This window comes from Coenobita brevimanus, chromosome 110 (genome assembly GCF_032717465.1).
Source record: "Coenobita brevimanus isolate Jiangsu-jjx chromosome 110, ASM3271746v2, whole genome shotgun sequence".
Lineage (NCBI taxonomy): Eukaryota > Metazoa > Arthropoda > Malacostraca > Decapoda > Coenobitidae > Coenobita > Coenobita brevimanus.
Genome location: NC_137063.1, coordinates 26655253 through 26670472, shown reverse-complemented (window position 1 = coordinate 26670472; position 15220 = coordinate 26655253). Strand labels below are relative to the sequence as shown.

The following is a 15220-nucleotide window of genomic DNA, read 5'->3' as shown; positions in this document are numbered from 1 at the left end:
GTAAATACTCCGCACTAGTGGTGGTGGTGGTGGTAGTGCTGCTGCTGCTGCTGCTGCTAATGATGATGATGATGATGATGATAAAAGACCATGACAAGGATAAAAGATGGGGATGAACATGACAACTGTGATAATAATGATGACATTGTTTATGATGGTAATAATGCTGCTGAGAACAGTGCTGCTCCTGCCGCTAATAATAATAATAATAATAATAATAATAATAATAACAATAATAATAATAAAAATAATGATGATGATGGTAACAGTGGTAATAATGATGATAACGTATTTTTCCAGACAGTAACCACTATGGCATTGCTGGCTACTACTCCATGATGGCACTCAAGGAAGGCTTCATGGTAAGTGTATAGGAATTGTTGGTATCTGTGGGACGGAGCAAGAATAATCCGTGGCATGAACAGTAAGTGATGATGTATGGCGCCTCGTAGTCGAGTGGTTACAACGATCCAGTCGGAGTGGCGGACTTGGGTAGTGATGGTGTCCAAGGGGTGACTATACCTCATACCAATTAATTTGGCCAGGCATGTATGGCAACACTGTTCCCACCGAGATGCTGATTGGCTGGAGATGTTTGTTCGATTTCGTTGTTGCTTAAACCGATACTCTCTTTATTATCAGATGTGATACTGAGTTTGTCGACAATACAATCGTCAAAAGCAATAAGAAATCCGTTGTATACTTAACAACAATGAAATCTGCGTAGGAAGATAGAAATATGAGTCAACAAATTATTATAACAGTCCAAGTCAAGGTCAGCATTCGAACAATTCCTTTAAATCGCCGACACTCGATAAAATTACAGAAAATTAAGGAAACCTGCTTAATCTAAGCGCTGGTATAACTCACATTTAAATTTTAAGATCAGTCCGCACCCTTAAATCGTGCCACAACTCTGAATAATTAAAAATTCTGATGAAAAGACGAGTTGTGCGGGGAGGGAGGTTTGAAAAAATTGCGAAAATCAAAGTAGGCTAAAGGAAAACTATTGCATTATATCTCCTCTATTATCATAGTACGGACTGAACTTAAAATTTAAATGTGTTACACCAGCGCTTAGATTAAGCAGGTTTCCTTAATTTTCTGTAATTTTATCGAGTGTCGGCGATTTAAAGGAATTGTTCGAATGCTGACCTTGACTTGGACTGTTATAATAATTTGTTGACTCATATTTCTATCTTCCTACGCAGATTTCATTGTTGTTAAGTATATAACGGATTTGTTACTGCTTTTGACGATTGTATTGTCGACAAACTCGATATCATCTATCTATCTATTGCCAGACGCCTCAATCCCGTTTGGGGTGGCCACAAACAAATCGCCTCCAAGTCGCCCTGTCCCCCGCCATTTCACTGCCCTGCTCCCAACTCACACCCCCCTCTCTCATATACCTCTCCACCCCATCCCTCCATCTCATCCTCGGCCTCCCCCTCCCTCTTCCCCCCTCCACCTCACTCACATACGCTCTCTTCGTCAGTCTTTCACTCTCCATCCTCTCCACATGGCCAAACCACCTCAGTGTGTTCCTCATAACGCTTCCTATCACATCCACATCAACACCACAACGCTCCTTTATATGCGCATTCGTCAGCCTGTCTCTCCATGTGACTCCACAGGCTCCTCTTAAATAACTCATTTCCACTGCTCTCACTCTTGACTTGTGTCCTTCCAACAACGTCCAAGCTTCACTTCCGTACGTTAGAGTTGGTATCACAATACTGTCATGTAGCAACTTTTTCACTTCCATGCTCACTTCCCTGTTTCTTATCACTGCTTTCAAAGAACCAGCAACCTTTCTTCCCTGCTGTACCCTTTCAAGCACTTCACCCTCCAAACCTCCATCCTTACTCATCACACTACCCAAGTACTCGTACTTAAACGTACTCACATTTTCCAATTCCTCACCATCCAACCTCGCTATACATTCACAGACTTCACCTCTCTCAAAGACCATCACTTTACACTTCGCTACATTCACCTTTAGATTCCGTTTCTTACACTCCCAAACTCATCCACCAAGCCTTGCAGCTCCCCTTCGTCTTCACTTAACAACACAGTATCATCTGCAAACAACAGTACAGGGAGTTTCCAAACACTATCCTCTCTCACCAGGGCCACTCCAACATCCACTACCCTACCTTGTACCTCTTTTATTACCCCATCCATGTACAGATTGAACAACCATGGAGACATGACACATCCCTGTTTCAAACCAACTTTCAAAGAGAAAAATTCACTTAGTTCACCATCCACATGCACTGCAGCCTTCGCACCATCGTACATACTCTTCACAGCATTCAACAACTTCCCATCTACTCCATATATTCTTAACACTTTCCACAATCCTTGTCTATCCACCCTGTCATATGCTTTCTCCAAATCCATGAAAGCCGCATACAACTTCTTTCCCTTCTCTAGAAACTTTTCCACTAAAGATCTAAGAATGAATATCTGATCTACACAACCTCTTCCCTTGCTAAAGCCTCCCTGTTCTTCTCCAACTATTTTCTCTGTTCTTTCTCTAACTCTGTCAATAAGTATCCTACCATACACTTTTCCTATTATACTAAGAAGACAAATGCCCCTATGATTACCACATACTTCTTTTTCCCCTTTTCCTTTGTACAAGGGAATAATTATACCTGACTTCCAATCCTCCGGGACTCTACCTTCCTCCCAGGCCAATCTGCACATCTTCCACATCCATTCTACTACTATCTCTCCCCCATGCTTCAGCATTTCACCACACACTCCATCAATTCCTGGGGCTTTCCCCGATTTAACTTTCTTCATTGCTTCCACAACTTCTATCCTACTGATTTCTTCTTGTCTTCTCACCTCCCTCCTTCTCCCAGCCATTCCCCAACCACTTATACTTGCATTACTTCCATCCTCTACGTTCAACAATTCCTTAAAGTGTTCTCTCCATCTGCTCACTTTTTCTCCCTTCTCCACTAGTAATCTACCATTTTTATCTTTCACTCCCCTGCTAACTTCACTTCCACCCTGCCTTACTCTTTTCACCTCTTTCCAGAACATTTTCTTACAGTCCCTCCACTTTACACTCAAATTCCTTCCAAATTCCTCATCCACTCTCTTCTTATTCTCTCTTACTAATCTTTTCACCTCTCTCTTTCTTTCTACATATAACTCTCTCTTCCGCCTCTCAACTTCTTCCACGCCCCTATTTCTCATCCTTTCATTGTATGCTTTCTTCTTTTGTGCCACAGCCTGTTTCACCTCTTCAGTCCACCACGCTGTTCCTTGCACCTCCCTCCGTCTTCTCTTCCTTCCACACACCACATCACATGCTGCACATATTTCTTCTGTAAATATCCTACACACACCTTCCACGTCTCCCATCTGCTCCAATTCATAATTGCCCAATCGTTCCTCCACTTCTCTCTTATACTCTGCCTTTTTCTCATCCTCTTGTAACCTTTCCACTCTCCTTGCAACTACTCCTTCCTCTCGTCTTTCCCTTCTTCTATTCCTCCATCTTACTTGAATTTTAATTCTGGCCACCACCAAGTAGTGTTCAGAAAGTCCACTCCCCCAGCCTCTATAAACTCTTGCATCCATTACACATCTTCGCATCCTTTCATCCACGCACACATAATCAATCATTGCCTTCCTTTCATTCAGTTCACCACCCACCCTTCTCATCACTTGCCATGTATACCTGTGGATCATTTTATGCCTGAAGAGGGTATTGGCTATCACCAACCCTCTCCCAGCACAAATGTCCACTAACGCACTCCCATTCTCATCTATCTCAGCAGGCACACCCCACTCACCAACTATTCCATCCACCTTCACATTCCCAACTTTACCATTCATATCACCAATCAAAAACACTCTCTCATTCCTTCCAAACTTTTCCATGCACACTTCCACATTTGTCCAAAACTCTTCTCTCACTCTTCTAGCACGATCTTGCATTGATGCATACACACACACAATCGCCCACATTTGTATTCCAACTTTCAACTTTACCCACACAATCTTTGACCCAACTGATCCATACTGTCTTATGCTCCTCTTCCATCTTTTACTCACAACTATACATACTCCTTACTTTGCCCTCTCATTCTCACCTACTCCTGCACATATACCCCATCCATACTCCCATTCTCTCACATTTTCTCCCGTCCATTTTGTTTCAGTTATTCCACATACATCCACTTTCGCACCCTCAAGCACCTGGATAATCTCTCTCTCTTTCACCTCATCATTCGCTCCTCTTACATTCCACGTAGCCATTACCAAGTCAGTATCATATCTGATAATAAAGAGAGTATCGGTTTAAGCAACAACGAAATCGAACAAACACCTCCAGCCAATCAGAATCTCGGTGGGAACAGTTGCCATACATGCCTGGCCAAATTAATTGGTATAAGGTATAGAGGTTTTTATAAAGGCTATGTAACGTTATCAAGGGAAGGAGGCCAGTCATTTACTCCTCATGTAATTGACTACGGTAGCCTGGCCTCGCCCTTTATGCCTCAGAGTGATAAAAAGGGGTTGGTTGTTAGTATATTTAATGTGTGGACTATTTTTGTTGGGCACTATTAGTTTCTCCTATACGTTTGTACCCTGTCTGGAATGATACTCAAAACTTTAATTCAAATTGTAAACAGAAAAAAAAAATGTAATAGTATTTCTGTTAGTCTTTTTTACTTGTTTCTGATCCCATATCCAGTTATTATAAATTCGTGATTTTAAAAACTGTAATGATGCCCAAAGATTTATTCAGATCCGTGAAGGAGAAAATGTTTATACATATACTAAGTTTAATTCAAATTTTGCCTTGAGCGATGGGACGATATCCAAAGTGTAGTTCAAAATTTTGCAGAAAAAATAATAACACCTGAAATTTTATTGATATTCATGCTTTGGGAAAACGTCTGTGGATGGTTTTTCTTTAATTGCAGGTAAGAACACCAAAGAAGGGGAGTCAACATTTTTATATATTTTTATTTTTTCCAAAGAATGATGGTCAAGACAAAGCCTAAATTAACCCTGTCAGTCCAATGATGTCTTTGAAAATGAATTCTGGCTACTTTCAAGCGATTTTATACAAGGTAAGTGGTAGATGGTGGCGACCATCATCCACTCACTTGATGTAGTGCTGCCTACTTCGTCCTTAGCCTCTATCATTCTTTTCCTGTGCCTGCCCTTCTCTCATCCTATTTCTCCCATCTTTCCTGTCACTTCTTATTGCTTTTCTTTCCTTTACAGGTGACTTTACATTGAGTGACAAGCCAAATGTAAGCCAAGAAACCATTTACAACGCTGGGTGGTAACCATATAACCAAATCATACGTGTTCCCTACGTGTCAACAAGTGGGTTGGTGGAGGGTTAGTGCCCCTCCTTGTAAAACAAATAACTCAAAATCAAATGGCCACCCCTTACGGGATTATGGCTTCTGGCAATAGATAGATAGATAGATAGAAGAAAGACCTTTCACGGCTACAAAATTAACCCCTTCTTGATGATGTTTACACTCGTGCTTGCGAAACGAGAGTAGGTGCTGTGTTTTGTTCGACGCTTGTCTGTCCGTCTGTGTGAACAGAATAACTTAAGCAGTTTTTATCTTTTTTTTTTTTTTTATAACAAAACAGAGGAAGGAAACACAAATCATTAAAAAAAATAATCCATACATCAGATTACTGGTGTCCTCCATTCATTAAGTCTGTAACAGCTGGACCTCAACAGCCATAGGTTGAAGTTTGGGGGGAAACAACTCTGGGGAAGCGAGTTTCCAAGAGATGCAGTTCGGGGAATAAAAGATTTCTGAAAGGTGGAAGCTCTGCAATATGGTTGTGTGACATTCCAGTCATGAAGGTTTCCAGATGTCCTTGTAGCACAGGGGAAGGCGTGGAGAGGTGGCACAGTGGATGCAACTTCATCTGAGCATTTGCCCTAAGTCTGTAAAATAATGCAAGGGAGGCAACATTCCTTCTTACCTGTAGGGGAGGTAGTTTCGTGATAGCAGGGTTATTATTAATTCTAACAGCTCTGTTCTGAATTTTGTCTAGTTGATTTAGTGCAACTTCTCCACATCCATTCCACAAGGGTGAGCTATATTCCAGCTGAGAGCGCACGTGACTTATAAACTGTAGCTAACTGATCGTCAGTGAAGAAGCTACAAACCCTGTACAATAATCCAAGTTTCTTGTGAGGCAGCTTTAGGAAGTGATCTGACATGAGAGGTCCAGCTGAGGGCAATGTTAAGTGAAACACTGAGAATTTCAATACTTTTGGAGACTGGAATATTAGTAGCATTGAAGGTAATATAGAAATCTGGCAATGTCTGTATTAGTAAATTTTATATATTTGGTATTAGTAGCATTCAGTGAGACAAGGTTATTTTGTCCCCATTCAGTGATCCTAGGTAAGTCTTGATATATGGAGATTGCTGTAGTGAATTGTGGGTTAGATATATTAAACTTTGTGAATGGGTGTTTATCCCTGGACAAGCATATGTGGGAGAAATTCACCCGGTGGTATTGCAACATTGTATTATACACATGGTTCCTTTATCTCCAGAACATTCTCTCAGTAGCTGCATTGTGTGTTGAGACTCAGTGTTAGGTGGGTGGGTGGGTGACGCTCTACACTTCAGTCTTCATGTATTGTTTGCAGTGGTCGGGTGATTTTTACCTGGCAATGCCTATTGTGTGAGTAGAATTTTTCACTTTTGGTTTTCTGATAACAGAGGAGCTAGCAGCCTGTGTTTGAGAGGTTTTGAGGATGCAGGCAAGGAGTATAAAATAAAGACAAAAAGAAAGTTTTTACTCTTATACAGTATATTTAGCTGTCAACTCTCGAACTTGGTTATTTTTCAAAAATGATCTCTCATTAAATTTTCTTTAATACTTATACCAGTGTGAACAAGAGAGGTTATTCCACACTCATACCAAGTTTCATGAATAAATATTGATTAGAACATTTTTTTCTTCCAGGGCCTGGTGAATAATACCCAGGTATGCCTGTGGTGTTACTAAAGATATGAGGAAACAAGAGGAACAAAAGATGTTAGTACGTACTAAGGGAGTTCGGATAGCAGGGAACAGTGCCACACTTTGTCAAAAGCTTTACAAATATCAAGGGCCACTACATGAGTTTTTAACCATGTTGGTCAGTTGACTGATGGATAGTGTGAGTCAGGAGACTGAGTATATAACTGGTGCATCTTTCGTAATGAAAACCATACTGTCTATGACTAATTAAGTTGTTGGATTCATGATGTTTAACTATGTGCTTAATCATTACACTTTCAAATACTTTACCAAGAGAAGACGTGATAGCTATTGGTCTGTAATCAGAAGGGTCAGAGGAATTTCCTTTCTTTGAAATTGGGTGGATATTGTCTTCTTTCCAAGGATTAGGGAATGAAGAAGTACATATGCATAGTCTGAATAATTTAGCTCAAACAGATGCAAGTTCTGTGGAGCACTTTTTCAAAACATTTGGAGGAATTCTATTTGGGCCTGGAGCTTTGTTGGTTGGTAAATTGTCTAGGATTGATTTTACATGTCTGGTCTGTATTTTAAGTGGGACAATTTTGAGAGAGTCGAGTTCTAGTATTGGGCATTCTGGCTGACTTCCTCTAACGTAGAATTTCTGGCAAATGTACTGGCTAGGATGTTGGCTTTACCACGTGGGTCATTTGTAATGTTACCGTCTGAAGATTTCAGTGGGGGAATGGATGATGCCTTGTTAAAGTTATTTTTTGAAAGAATTGAGAATTGACCAGAATATTCTATTGTCATTAGGACTGTTTAGTAGTTTGGATGCTTGATTGTGAAGAAAGTTTGATTTAGCGTGATTTATTACAGCTTTTGCATTGTTTCTAGCAATTTTAAATTGACTGAGTGATTCAGTTTTTTTTTTTTTTTTTTTTTTTTAAGTAAGAATTATGTAATAATGACTTTTGGGCCGTTGCTCTAGCACAGTCGCTATCATACCATTTTGGGGAGTCCGATCAAGAACTGTTGACTTAGTATGAACAATTGCATATCTGCTTGTATTAAGTCATTAATGTGGGACGATGTCACTGCAGAAGAAAGACTGCCATGGAATGTCATCAGTGTAATTTCTAAATCCATCCCAGTCTGCCCCATGAGCATGCCGTTGGGTTACCCTAACAGGTTCAGAAGGGGGAGGTTTGGGGGAGCCGACTAATGAGGCTTTGATAAGACTGTGGTCGGAGGATCCCAGTGGTGACAGTACGTCTATCCTGCATGATCTGGATTATTTGTCAGAAACAGATCCAAGAGATAAGCATTATGGTCAGGATTATCTGGTATTCTGGTTGGTTCCTTTACCAACTGCATGAAATTAAACGATTCTGGAAACAGCTCGCATTCTAGACCAGTATCGTCAATCCTGGCAGAATGTGATAATCATTCTACATTATGTATGTAAAAATCACCCAAAATCGTAGTTTCGGCGCTAAGGGTGAAGTTAAGGTTAGTCAATAGTGTGGATATGGAGTCAAAATTTAATACACTGAGTTCTGAAGAAGCATTGGGGGAGTAATAGACTACACAGATAAATTTGGTAATATTATGATGAAGAGGTAGAAGGACAAGAAGTACTTTTTTTCTTTAGAACGAATATAAAACGTTAAGGTGACAGCTACGTCAGTGCAACTTAAATATTTCCTATCAACTTTAGACCGGAACTTGACAGAACGACTGAAGGTGTTACAAGAATGAAGGGGTTCGATTTTGAAAACAATTAGTCAAAGGTCAGAGGCGCAGAGCACGGTCAGTTTTCGACTCTTGCTTCTGTGCGTGAACCATACAACTAAATAATTTTGACCCAATTAGGACCAAACTTGGTGGGAGGGTTGAGGATTAATCAAAAAGTTTACCTATTTATTATTAGAACAACAGATCAAAGGTCAAGGTCACATGGCAAGTTCAGCTTAAATAGTTTTTATCCGATTAACATTAAACTTTGTAAAAGGATTCAAGGTTAGGCAGTGACAAGAATTCGATTCTGAGAAGTCATTCAAAGGTCAAGGTCAGTGGGAAAGATTAAAATTTACTGGTCAACAGAAATGATTTTAATTCGATTTGGACCAGGCTTGGGGGAGTGGTCAAGTGTCATGCAAGAATGATATGATTTTGAAAGTCCTTGGTCGAAGATCAAGGTCACGGGGCAAAGTGAAATATCTGGCCCTTAGACCAGATGATGGGTGTGGATGTTGCACTCTGAATGCTTCTTTTTTATTTATAATTTATTCTTCCTAACGTGAGATGGTTTAATTCATGTAATGTATACGCCATACTGTATAAGTTACCCTAGTTGTATAATGTAGCTGTAGGAATGCATTGTGTAATTGTTAGGAAACCTGTTCTGATTAACTCAGAGTTGTTACAAGCTCAGCACATTCTGACCGACTCTCACCTCTTTGCCCACACAGTCAGCAGCAAGCCAGACATACTACACGCCACACTTGTGCTACTCGGCTTAATAAATCATGTACCGGCATCTCCTGCTGTTCGCACTGCTTTTTTTTTTTTTTTTTTTTTTTTTTTTCTGTGTTCGACTCCGGGCAAAGTCTTCACAGCCTGCTCCCAAGGCCCAGTAGTCTTCCTACATGCCACACACCTCTACATGTCACCACTTCGGCGCTAACACCCACCGTCCATACTGAATACATGCTAGGGCTGTCTCATACATAACTTTACATTGGCCTTAATCCATCTCGCTTGGTTGACACAAAGCTACAGGCATCAAAAATGTACATATTGCTTTCTCAGCTTTTACTGAAATGGACACGAGCTGTTGCTGAGGCGTTGTATGTGAGTGACCCAGGCCACCTGGTTGTGAAACCACTACTGTATCCCCCCCGCCTCTCTCTCTCTCTCTCTCTCCGTATTGCACAAATCATTCCAGTATCGCCATACTCTGCATAAATAACGTGCCTCAGGACATTAACTTGGCATATTAAAAATTAAATCGTTAAGGAAGAGGTGCTGCGGAACTTGCTTACCGACGAGACTACATGCTGGGCCTTCCTCTGCTTATCAGTGGCGTGAGGGGCTATCAGTACCCTGTGGCTCACTTCTGTTCAAATGCAAGTATTTTATGGTTGTTTTGCGTCAGTTTTAGAATGCCTGGACTAGATTTAATCAAGAAAACCTTTTAATTTACTTGAACAGGCGATAGTAAATCATAAATCAAGGCTCACACCAGCGATTATTAATACTTAAACCCCCGAATTAAGAAAAAATAAAAGCTTTTCAAAAATTTTCCCCTAAGGTGGAACAACATCTCCTGACGATAACACGTATGGAAAAAGATGTAAGTGTAGTGAAGAGGTAAACCATTTTATTATAATGACTTTTGTTATATTGTTGCAACACCAGAACATGGTATGCAGCTGAGGATATGACTGACTGGGGTTTGTATCTAACACTTTTACTTCCATACCTGCTAAAATTTTATTAAGCTGACAAAAATTATCTGGTGGAATCTGCAGTGAAACAGAAATCTACATACCATGGCAGTGAAGGAGTGAATATGCGTTCATTTCAAATGTCTGAACACACTGTGTTCAACACTTACAGTGCGATGACACCTTTGTACTCAGTTTTGCTGACAGGGATAATTTCATTCAGCTCACAAAGGACCTATCCCATTGAAGGGATACAAGTAAATACAAAAGTATGGAACATAATGCAGGGGCTTTTGGGCCTTTCGATTAATGCCTTTGGTGTAGTGTTGTGTGGAAGGGTGATATTGTGTGGTGTTAGAGGGTGGTGTGATGTGGTGTGACTTTGCTAAAGTAATTAAAGTCTATGGAAATGAACCAACGTTTCCGATAATCGTTAGTGAGATATTGACTGACAGAGGCCTCCCTAGAGATGCTCCCACTTTAATAAAAGACCCGTGCCACTCCGCTACGATGACTGTTTTACTTTTCTTCATACTACCACCAGACAGTTTGACGGAGTGGTATCGTTCCGTTTTATCCAAACTCCCTTGATATGGCCCATCATCTTGAGACCCACAGATCTATATCTCGGCAACAGAAAAATAAGAGTGTAGGTATTGATGTGTATTCCAGCTTCCACTCATTTACTCCCGGTGTCCCACAAGCATCAATCCTGGCTCCAACCTTCTCCCTCATCCATGTTGATGATCTCTTGTCTGTCACCCACAATCTCATTCACTGATGTCCAGATGACTCAAGGAATCACAGTTCCTTTACACTTAAGCACCCATTCACTAAGTCCATTATTTCTAACTTCCAACTCAACACATCGTTCTCCACAAAATTAAGACTTATCTAAGATCACTGAATGGAGACAGTATAACATTGTCTCATTCATTGCTAGGAAAACCAAATATATCCAATTTACTAATACATAGGTATTGCTTGATTCCTATATTTTCTTCACTGCAGCTGATAATCCCATCTCTAAAAGTATTGAAATTCTCGGTGTTTCGCTTATTGATACCCTCAGTTGGACGCTTCACGTTGGATCACTTGCTAAAACAGCTTCAAAGAAACTTGGATCATTTTTTATATATACAGTAGTTTCTTCGCTGACGAGCAGTTACATTTAATTTACAACTCAGTGTCCTCTGTTAGAATATTGCTCACTCATGCTGAGTGGATGTGAAGAGGTGGCACTAAACAGCTCGAAAAAGAAAAAAGAAATAAAGATAAAAGAATTATTAATAACCCAGCAGTTACAAATGAATTACCTCCCCTACAAGTAAGATGGAATGTTTCCTCTCTTGCATTATTTTGCAGAAACTTTTAGGCCGCTTCACACGAGGCCACCGGTGGCCTCCACTGGTAGCCCAGTATGAAGTGGCCAGCAACTATTGTCCTCCACTGAACTCACGCCACTCCTTGGCATGGCTCTCAGTTGAAAGAATGGCGTCACAGGAAGAGCTCCTTCTCCTTGTCTTGCTGGCGGCAACTGGTGGCGCCGTATGAAAGCTCTGATTTGAAACAATGCTTTACAGCGAGTGGCAGCAACCGCCAGTGGCGGACACTAGTTGCGCAAGCGAGCCACCGCTGGGAGCTGGTTGCCGGTCAGGCAACCGCAGTGGCCTCGTATGAAAGGCTCCATTGAAAACTATGGGAGGCAACTAATTGCGGCCTTTGGTGGCCTTGTGTGAAAGCGGCCTATGGCAAACGCTCAGACGAAGTTGCAGCCACTCCTTCCCCCGTGTTACACGGGCATCTGGAAAAGTTTACGACTTGAATGTCACACTGCTATATTGCATAACATCTGCCCATCAGAACTCATTTATTCCCCGAACTGCTTCTCTTCGGAACTCGCTTCCCCAGACTAGTTTTTCTCACAAACTCAACCTACAGCTTAATTAAGTGTAAATGTTACAGACTTTTTAGGAATGGAGGACACCTGTAATCTGGAGTAGGCATATGGATTTTTTTCCTTCCTCCCTTCGTTTAAAAAACAAAAATCAGCTCAGGAAAGACATATCATAGTGAAATGGTAAATAGTTGAATTCGGTGACGCAGTCGTTTGTACTGCACATTTGTTGCTGCTTCCAGACGATGTTATCCAAACTGGTAACTGCCTTCACCTCGTACTGAAGAAGTTTATGAAGGATATAGATTTGCGAATGGCCTCTCCAGCTCGAAGCGTTCTGTAAGTAAAAAAAAATAAATAAAGATTTTGAAGTAGGAAGAGTATAATAAATTACGTCTTCTTGCTGACAGAGTTAAAAGGCTGGAGGTCATAGGCAGTGGGAACGACATAATTAGGCGACGGTTAGCAGATAATCCCTTGTAACCTGCGGGCGTAATTTATCAATTCATCAAAGCAACTGGCATTATGCGTTGCGCGAGAATCATCAGTGTGTGTGTGTGTGTGTGTGTGTGTGTGTGTGTGTGTGTGTGCATTATCTCCTGTTTGATGGACTTAAATGAAGCTACCAGGTGAATTCGTTTGTAGCCATGATATTTTAGAGGGGTCAACCTTCCCCATCAGTTCTAAAATTCTTATAAATAGTGAAAGGCAGATATAAATATGATATCATAGTACATGTTATATAAGGAACTCTCATTTGTAATGCGAAATATGAAGAGCGTGACCCCCCTCTACCAGCGATTCTTGGGTTAGTCAGCCCTATCCCTGACCACCGTGGAGAGAGTTCCAACATACTTGACCTCATCCATACAACTAATCCTTCTGGTTACACTGTTAATCTTTCCTCTCCGTTGGGCTCCTCCGATCACAACCTTATTACCTTATCCTGTCCTATCTCTCCAGTACGGCCTGTGGACCCTCCAAAGAAACGCCGTCTGTGGCACTTTGGAGCTGCAGATTGGGAGGCCCTTAGGCAGTACTTCTTTGATTTTCCATGGAATGATTATTGCTTCCTTGGCCGGGAGTCATCTGAGTGTGCCTTGCGCATTGCGGAGGTTATTCTCTCGCGCATGGAAGCATACATTCCTTTCTCATATCCTTTGACTAATGCAAGAAAGCCTTGGTTTAATCACACTTGTTCTAATGCTGTCTGCCACAAGGAGAGGGCCTATAAAAGGTACCAGAGCCAACCCTCCCCTGAATCACATCATGTTTATGTTTCTGCCCGGAATTGTGCTAAGTCTGTTCTTTGCACTGCTAAAAATAATTTCATCCTTACTAAGTGCTCTCGACTCTCCTACTTGAATTCTTCCCGCACCTTCTGGCACTTTGCCAAAAACCTTTCTAACAACTTTACCTCATCATCCTTCCCTCCTCTTTTCTATTCTGATGGCTCTGTAGCTGTTTCTTCTACTGATAAAGCAGATCTCATTGCTCAGACTTTCTCCTCCATTTTCACCTTAGACGATTCCGGTGCTGTTCCTCCATCACTTCCCCCCTCTGACTTCCTCGTGGCTGATATTAAAATTTCTTCAGCTGATGTATTATCTGCCATCACAGGCCTCAATACTAACTAGGCATATGGGCCTGATGGAGTTCCTCCTGTTGTCCTCAAGAACTGTGCTTCAGTGCTTACACCCTGCCTAGGTAAACTCTTTCGCCTTTGTCTGTCAACTTGCACCTTTCCTTCTTGCTGGAAGTTTGCTGTCATTCAGCCAGTCCCAAAGAAGGGTGGCCGTTCCCAACCCTCTATTATCGTCCAATTGCTTTAACATCCTGTGTTTCAAAAGTTTTCGAGTCAGTTCTTAATAGAAAAATTTTAAAGCATCTTTCCTAACACAACCTTCTTTCTGATTGTCAGTATGGGTTCTGTCAGGGATGCTCTGCTGGCGATCTTCTCACCTACCTTTCAGACTCCTGGTCATCCCCCTTTTGGGACTTTGGCGAAAGCTTTGCCATTGCACTTGACATCTCAGAGGCTTTAGATCAAGTCTGGTATAAATCTTTAATTTCCAAACTGCCCTCTTACGGTTTCTATCCTTCTATCTGTGCCTTCATCTATAGCTTCCTTTCTGGTCGTTCTATAGCTGCCGTTGTAGACGGCCACCGTTCTTCTCCTAGATCTGTCAACAGAGGTGTTCCTCAGAGTTTTGTCCTATGACCAACTCTCTTCCTTTTATTTATCAATGACCTTCTAAGCTGGACATCTAACCCTATCCACTCGTACGCTGATGATTCCATCCTTCACCTTACCATTCGGTTCCCGCAAAGTTCATCTTAGCATTTACTTTAGCAAACAAGGGATGAGACTATGGCACACCTAATGTCTGACTTGGCTCGTATCTCTGACGGGTAAAGATAATCTCGTTGTTTTTAATGCATCAAAAACTCAGTTTTTACACCTATCAGCCCGACAAAGGAGTACCCTCTAAGGTTTAATAATAACCATCTCAATCCCGCATCATCCTTGAACATGCTTGGGGTTTCGTTCACTCGAGACTTATCTTGGAAAAATCATAATTTACATCTCTTGTAAAATCTGCTTCTAAGAGATTGGGTGTGCTAACCCGACTCCGTACCTTCTTTACCCCTGCACAGATGTTGACTTTATACACGGGTTTTTATTCGCGCCTGTGTAGAATATAACTCTCATGTGTGGAGAGGCTCCCCACATACAGCTCTTCTCAATAGGGTGGAGTCAAGGGATTTTCGTCTCATCAACTCTCCTCCTCTTATTGGCTCCCTTCAACCTCTGTCTCTTTGTCACATTGATGCATCTTTATCTCTTTTCTATCGCAACTTCAATGGTCACTGCTCCTCTGAA

The 15220-nt window shown here is 41.3% G+C and overlaps 1 protein-coding gene across 1 annotated transcript in view; it reads left to right on the top strand.

Annotated features, from left to right (window-relative positions):
* Nucleotides 1-15220, top strand: part of LOC145417517 (putative oxidoreductase YjmC) — a 113152-nt gene that overhangs the window by 38553 nt on the left and 59379 nt on the right. The window contains exon 4 of the mRNA XM_080286225.1: nucleotides 301-362. Within this exon, the coding sequence (XP_080142351.1) occupies nucleotides 301-362 (62 nt within the window). The remainder of the gene's footprint in view (nucleotides 1-300; nucleotides 363-15220) is intronic.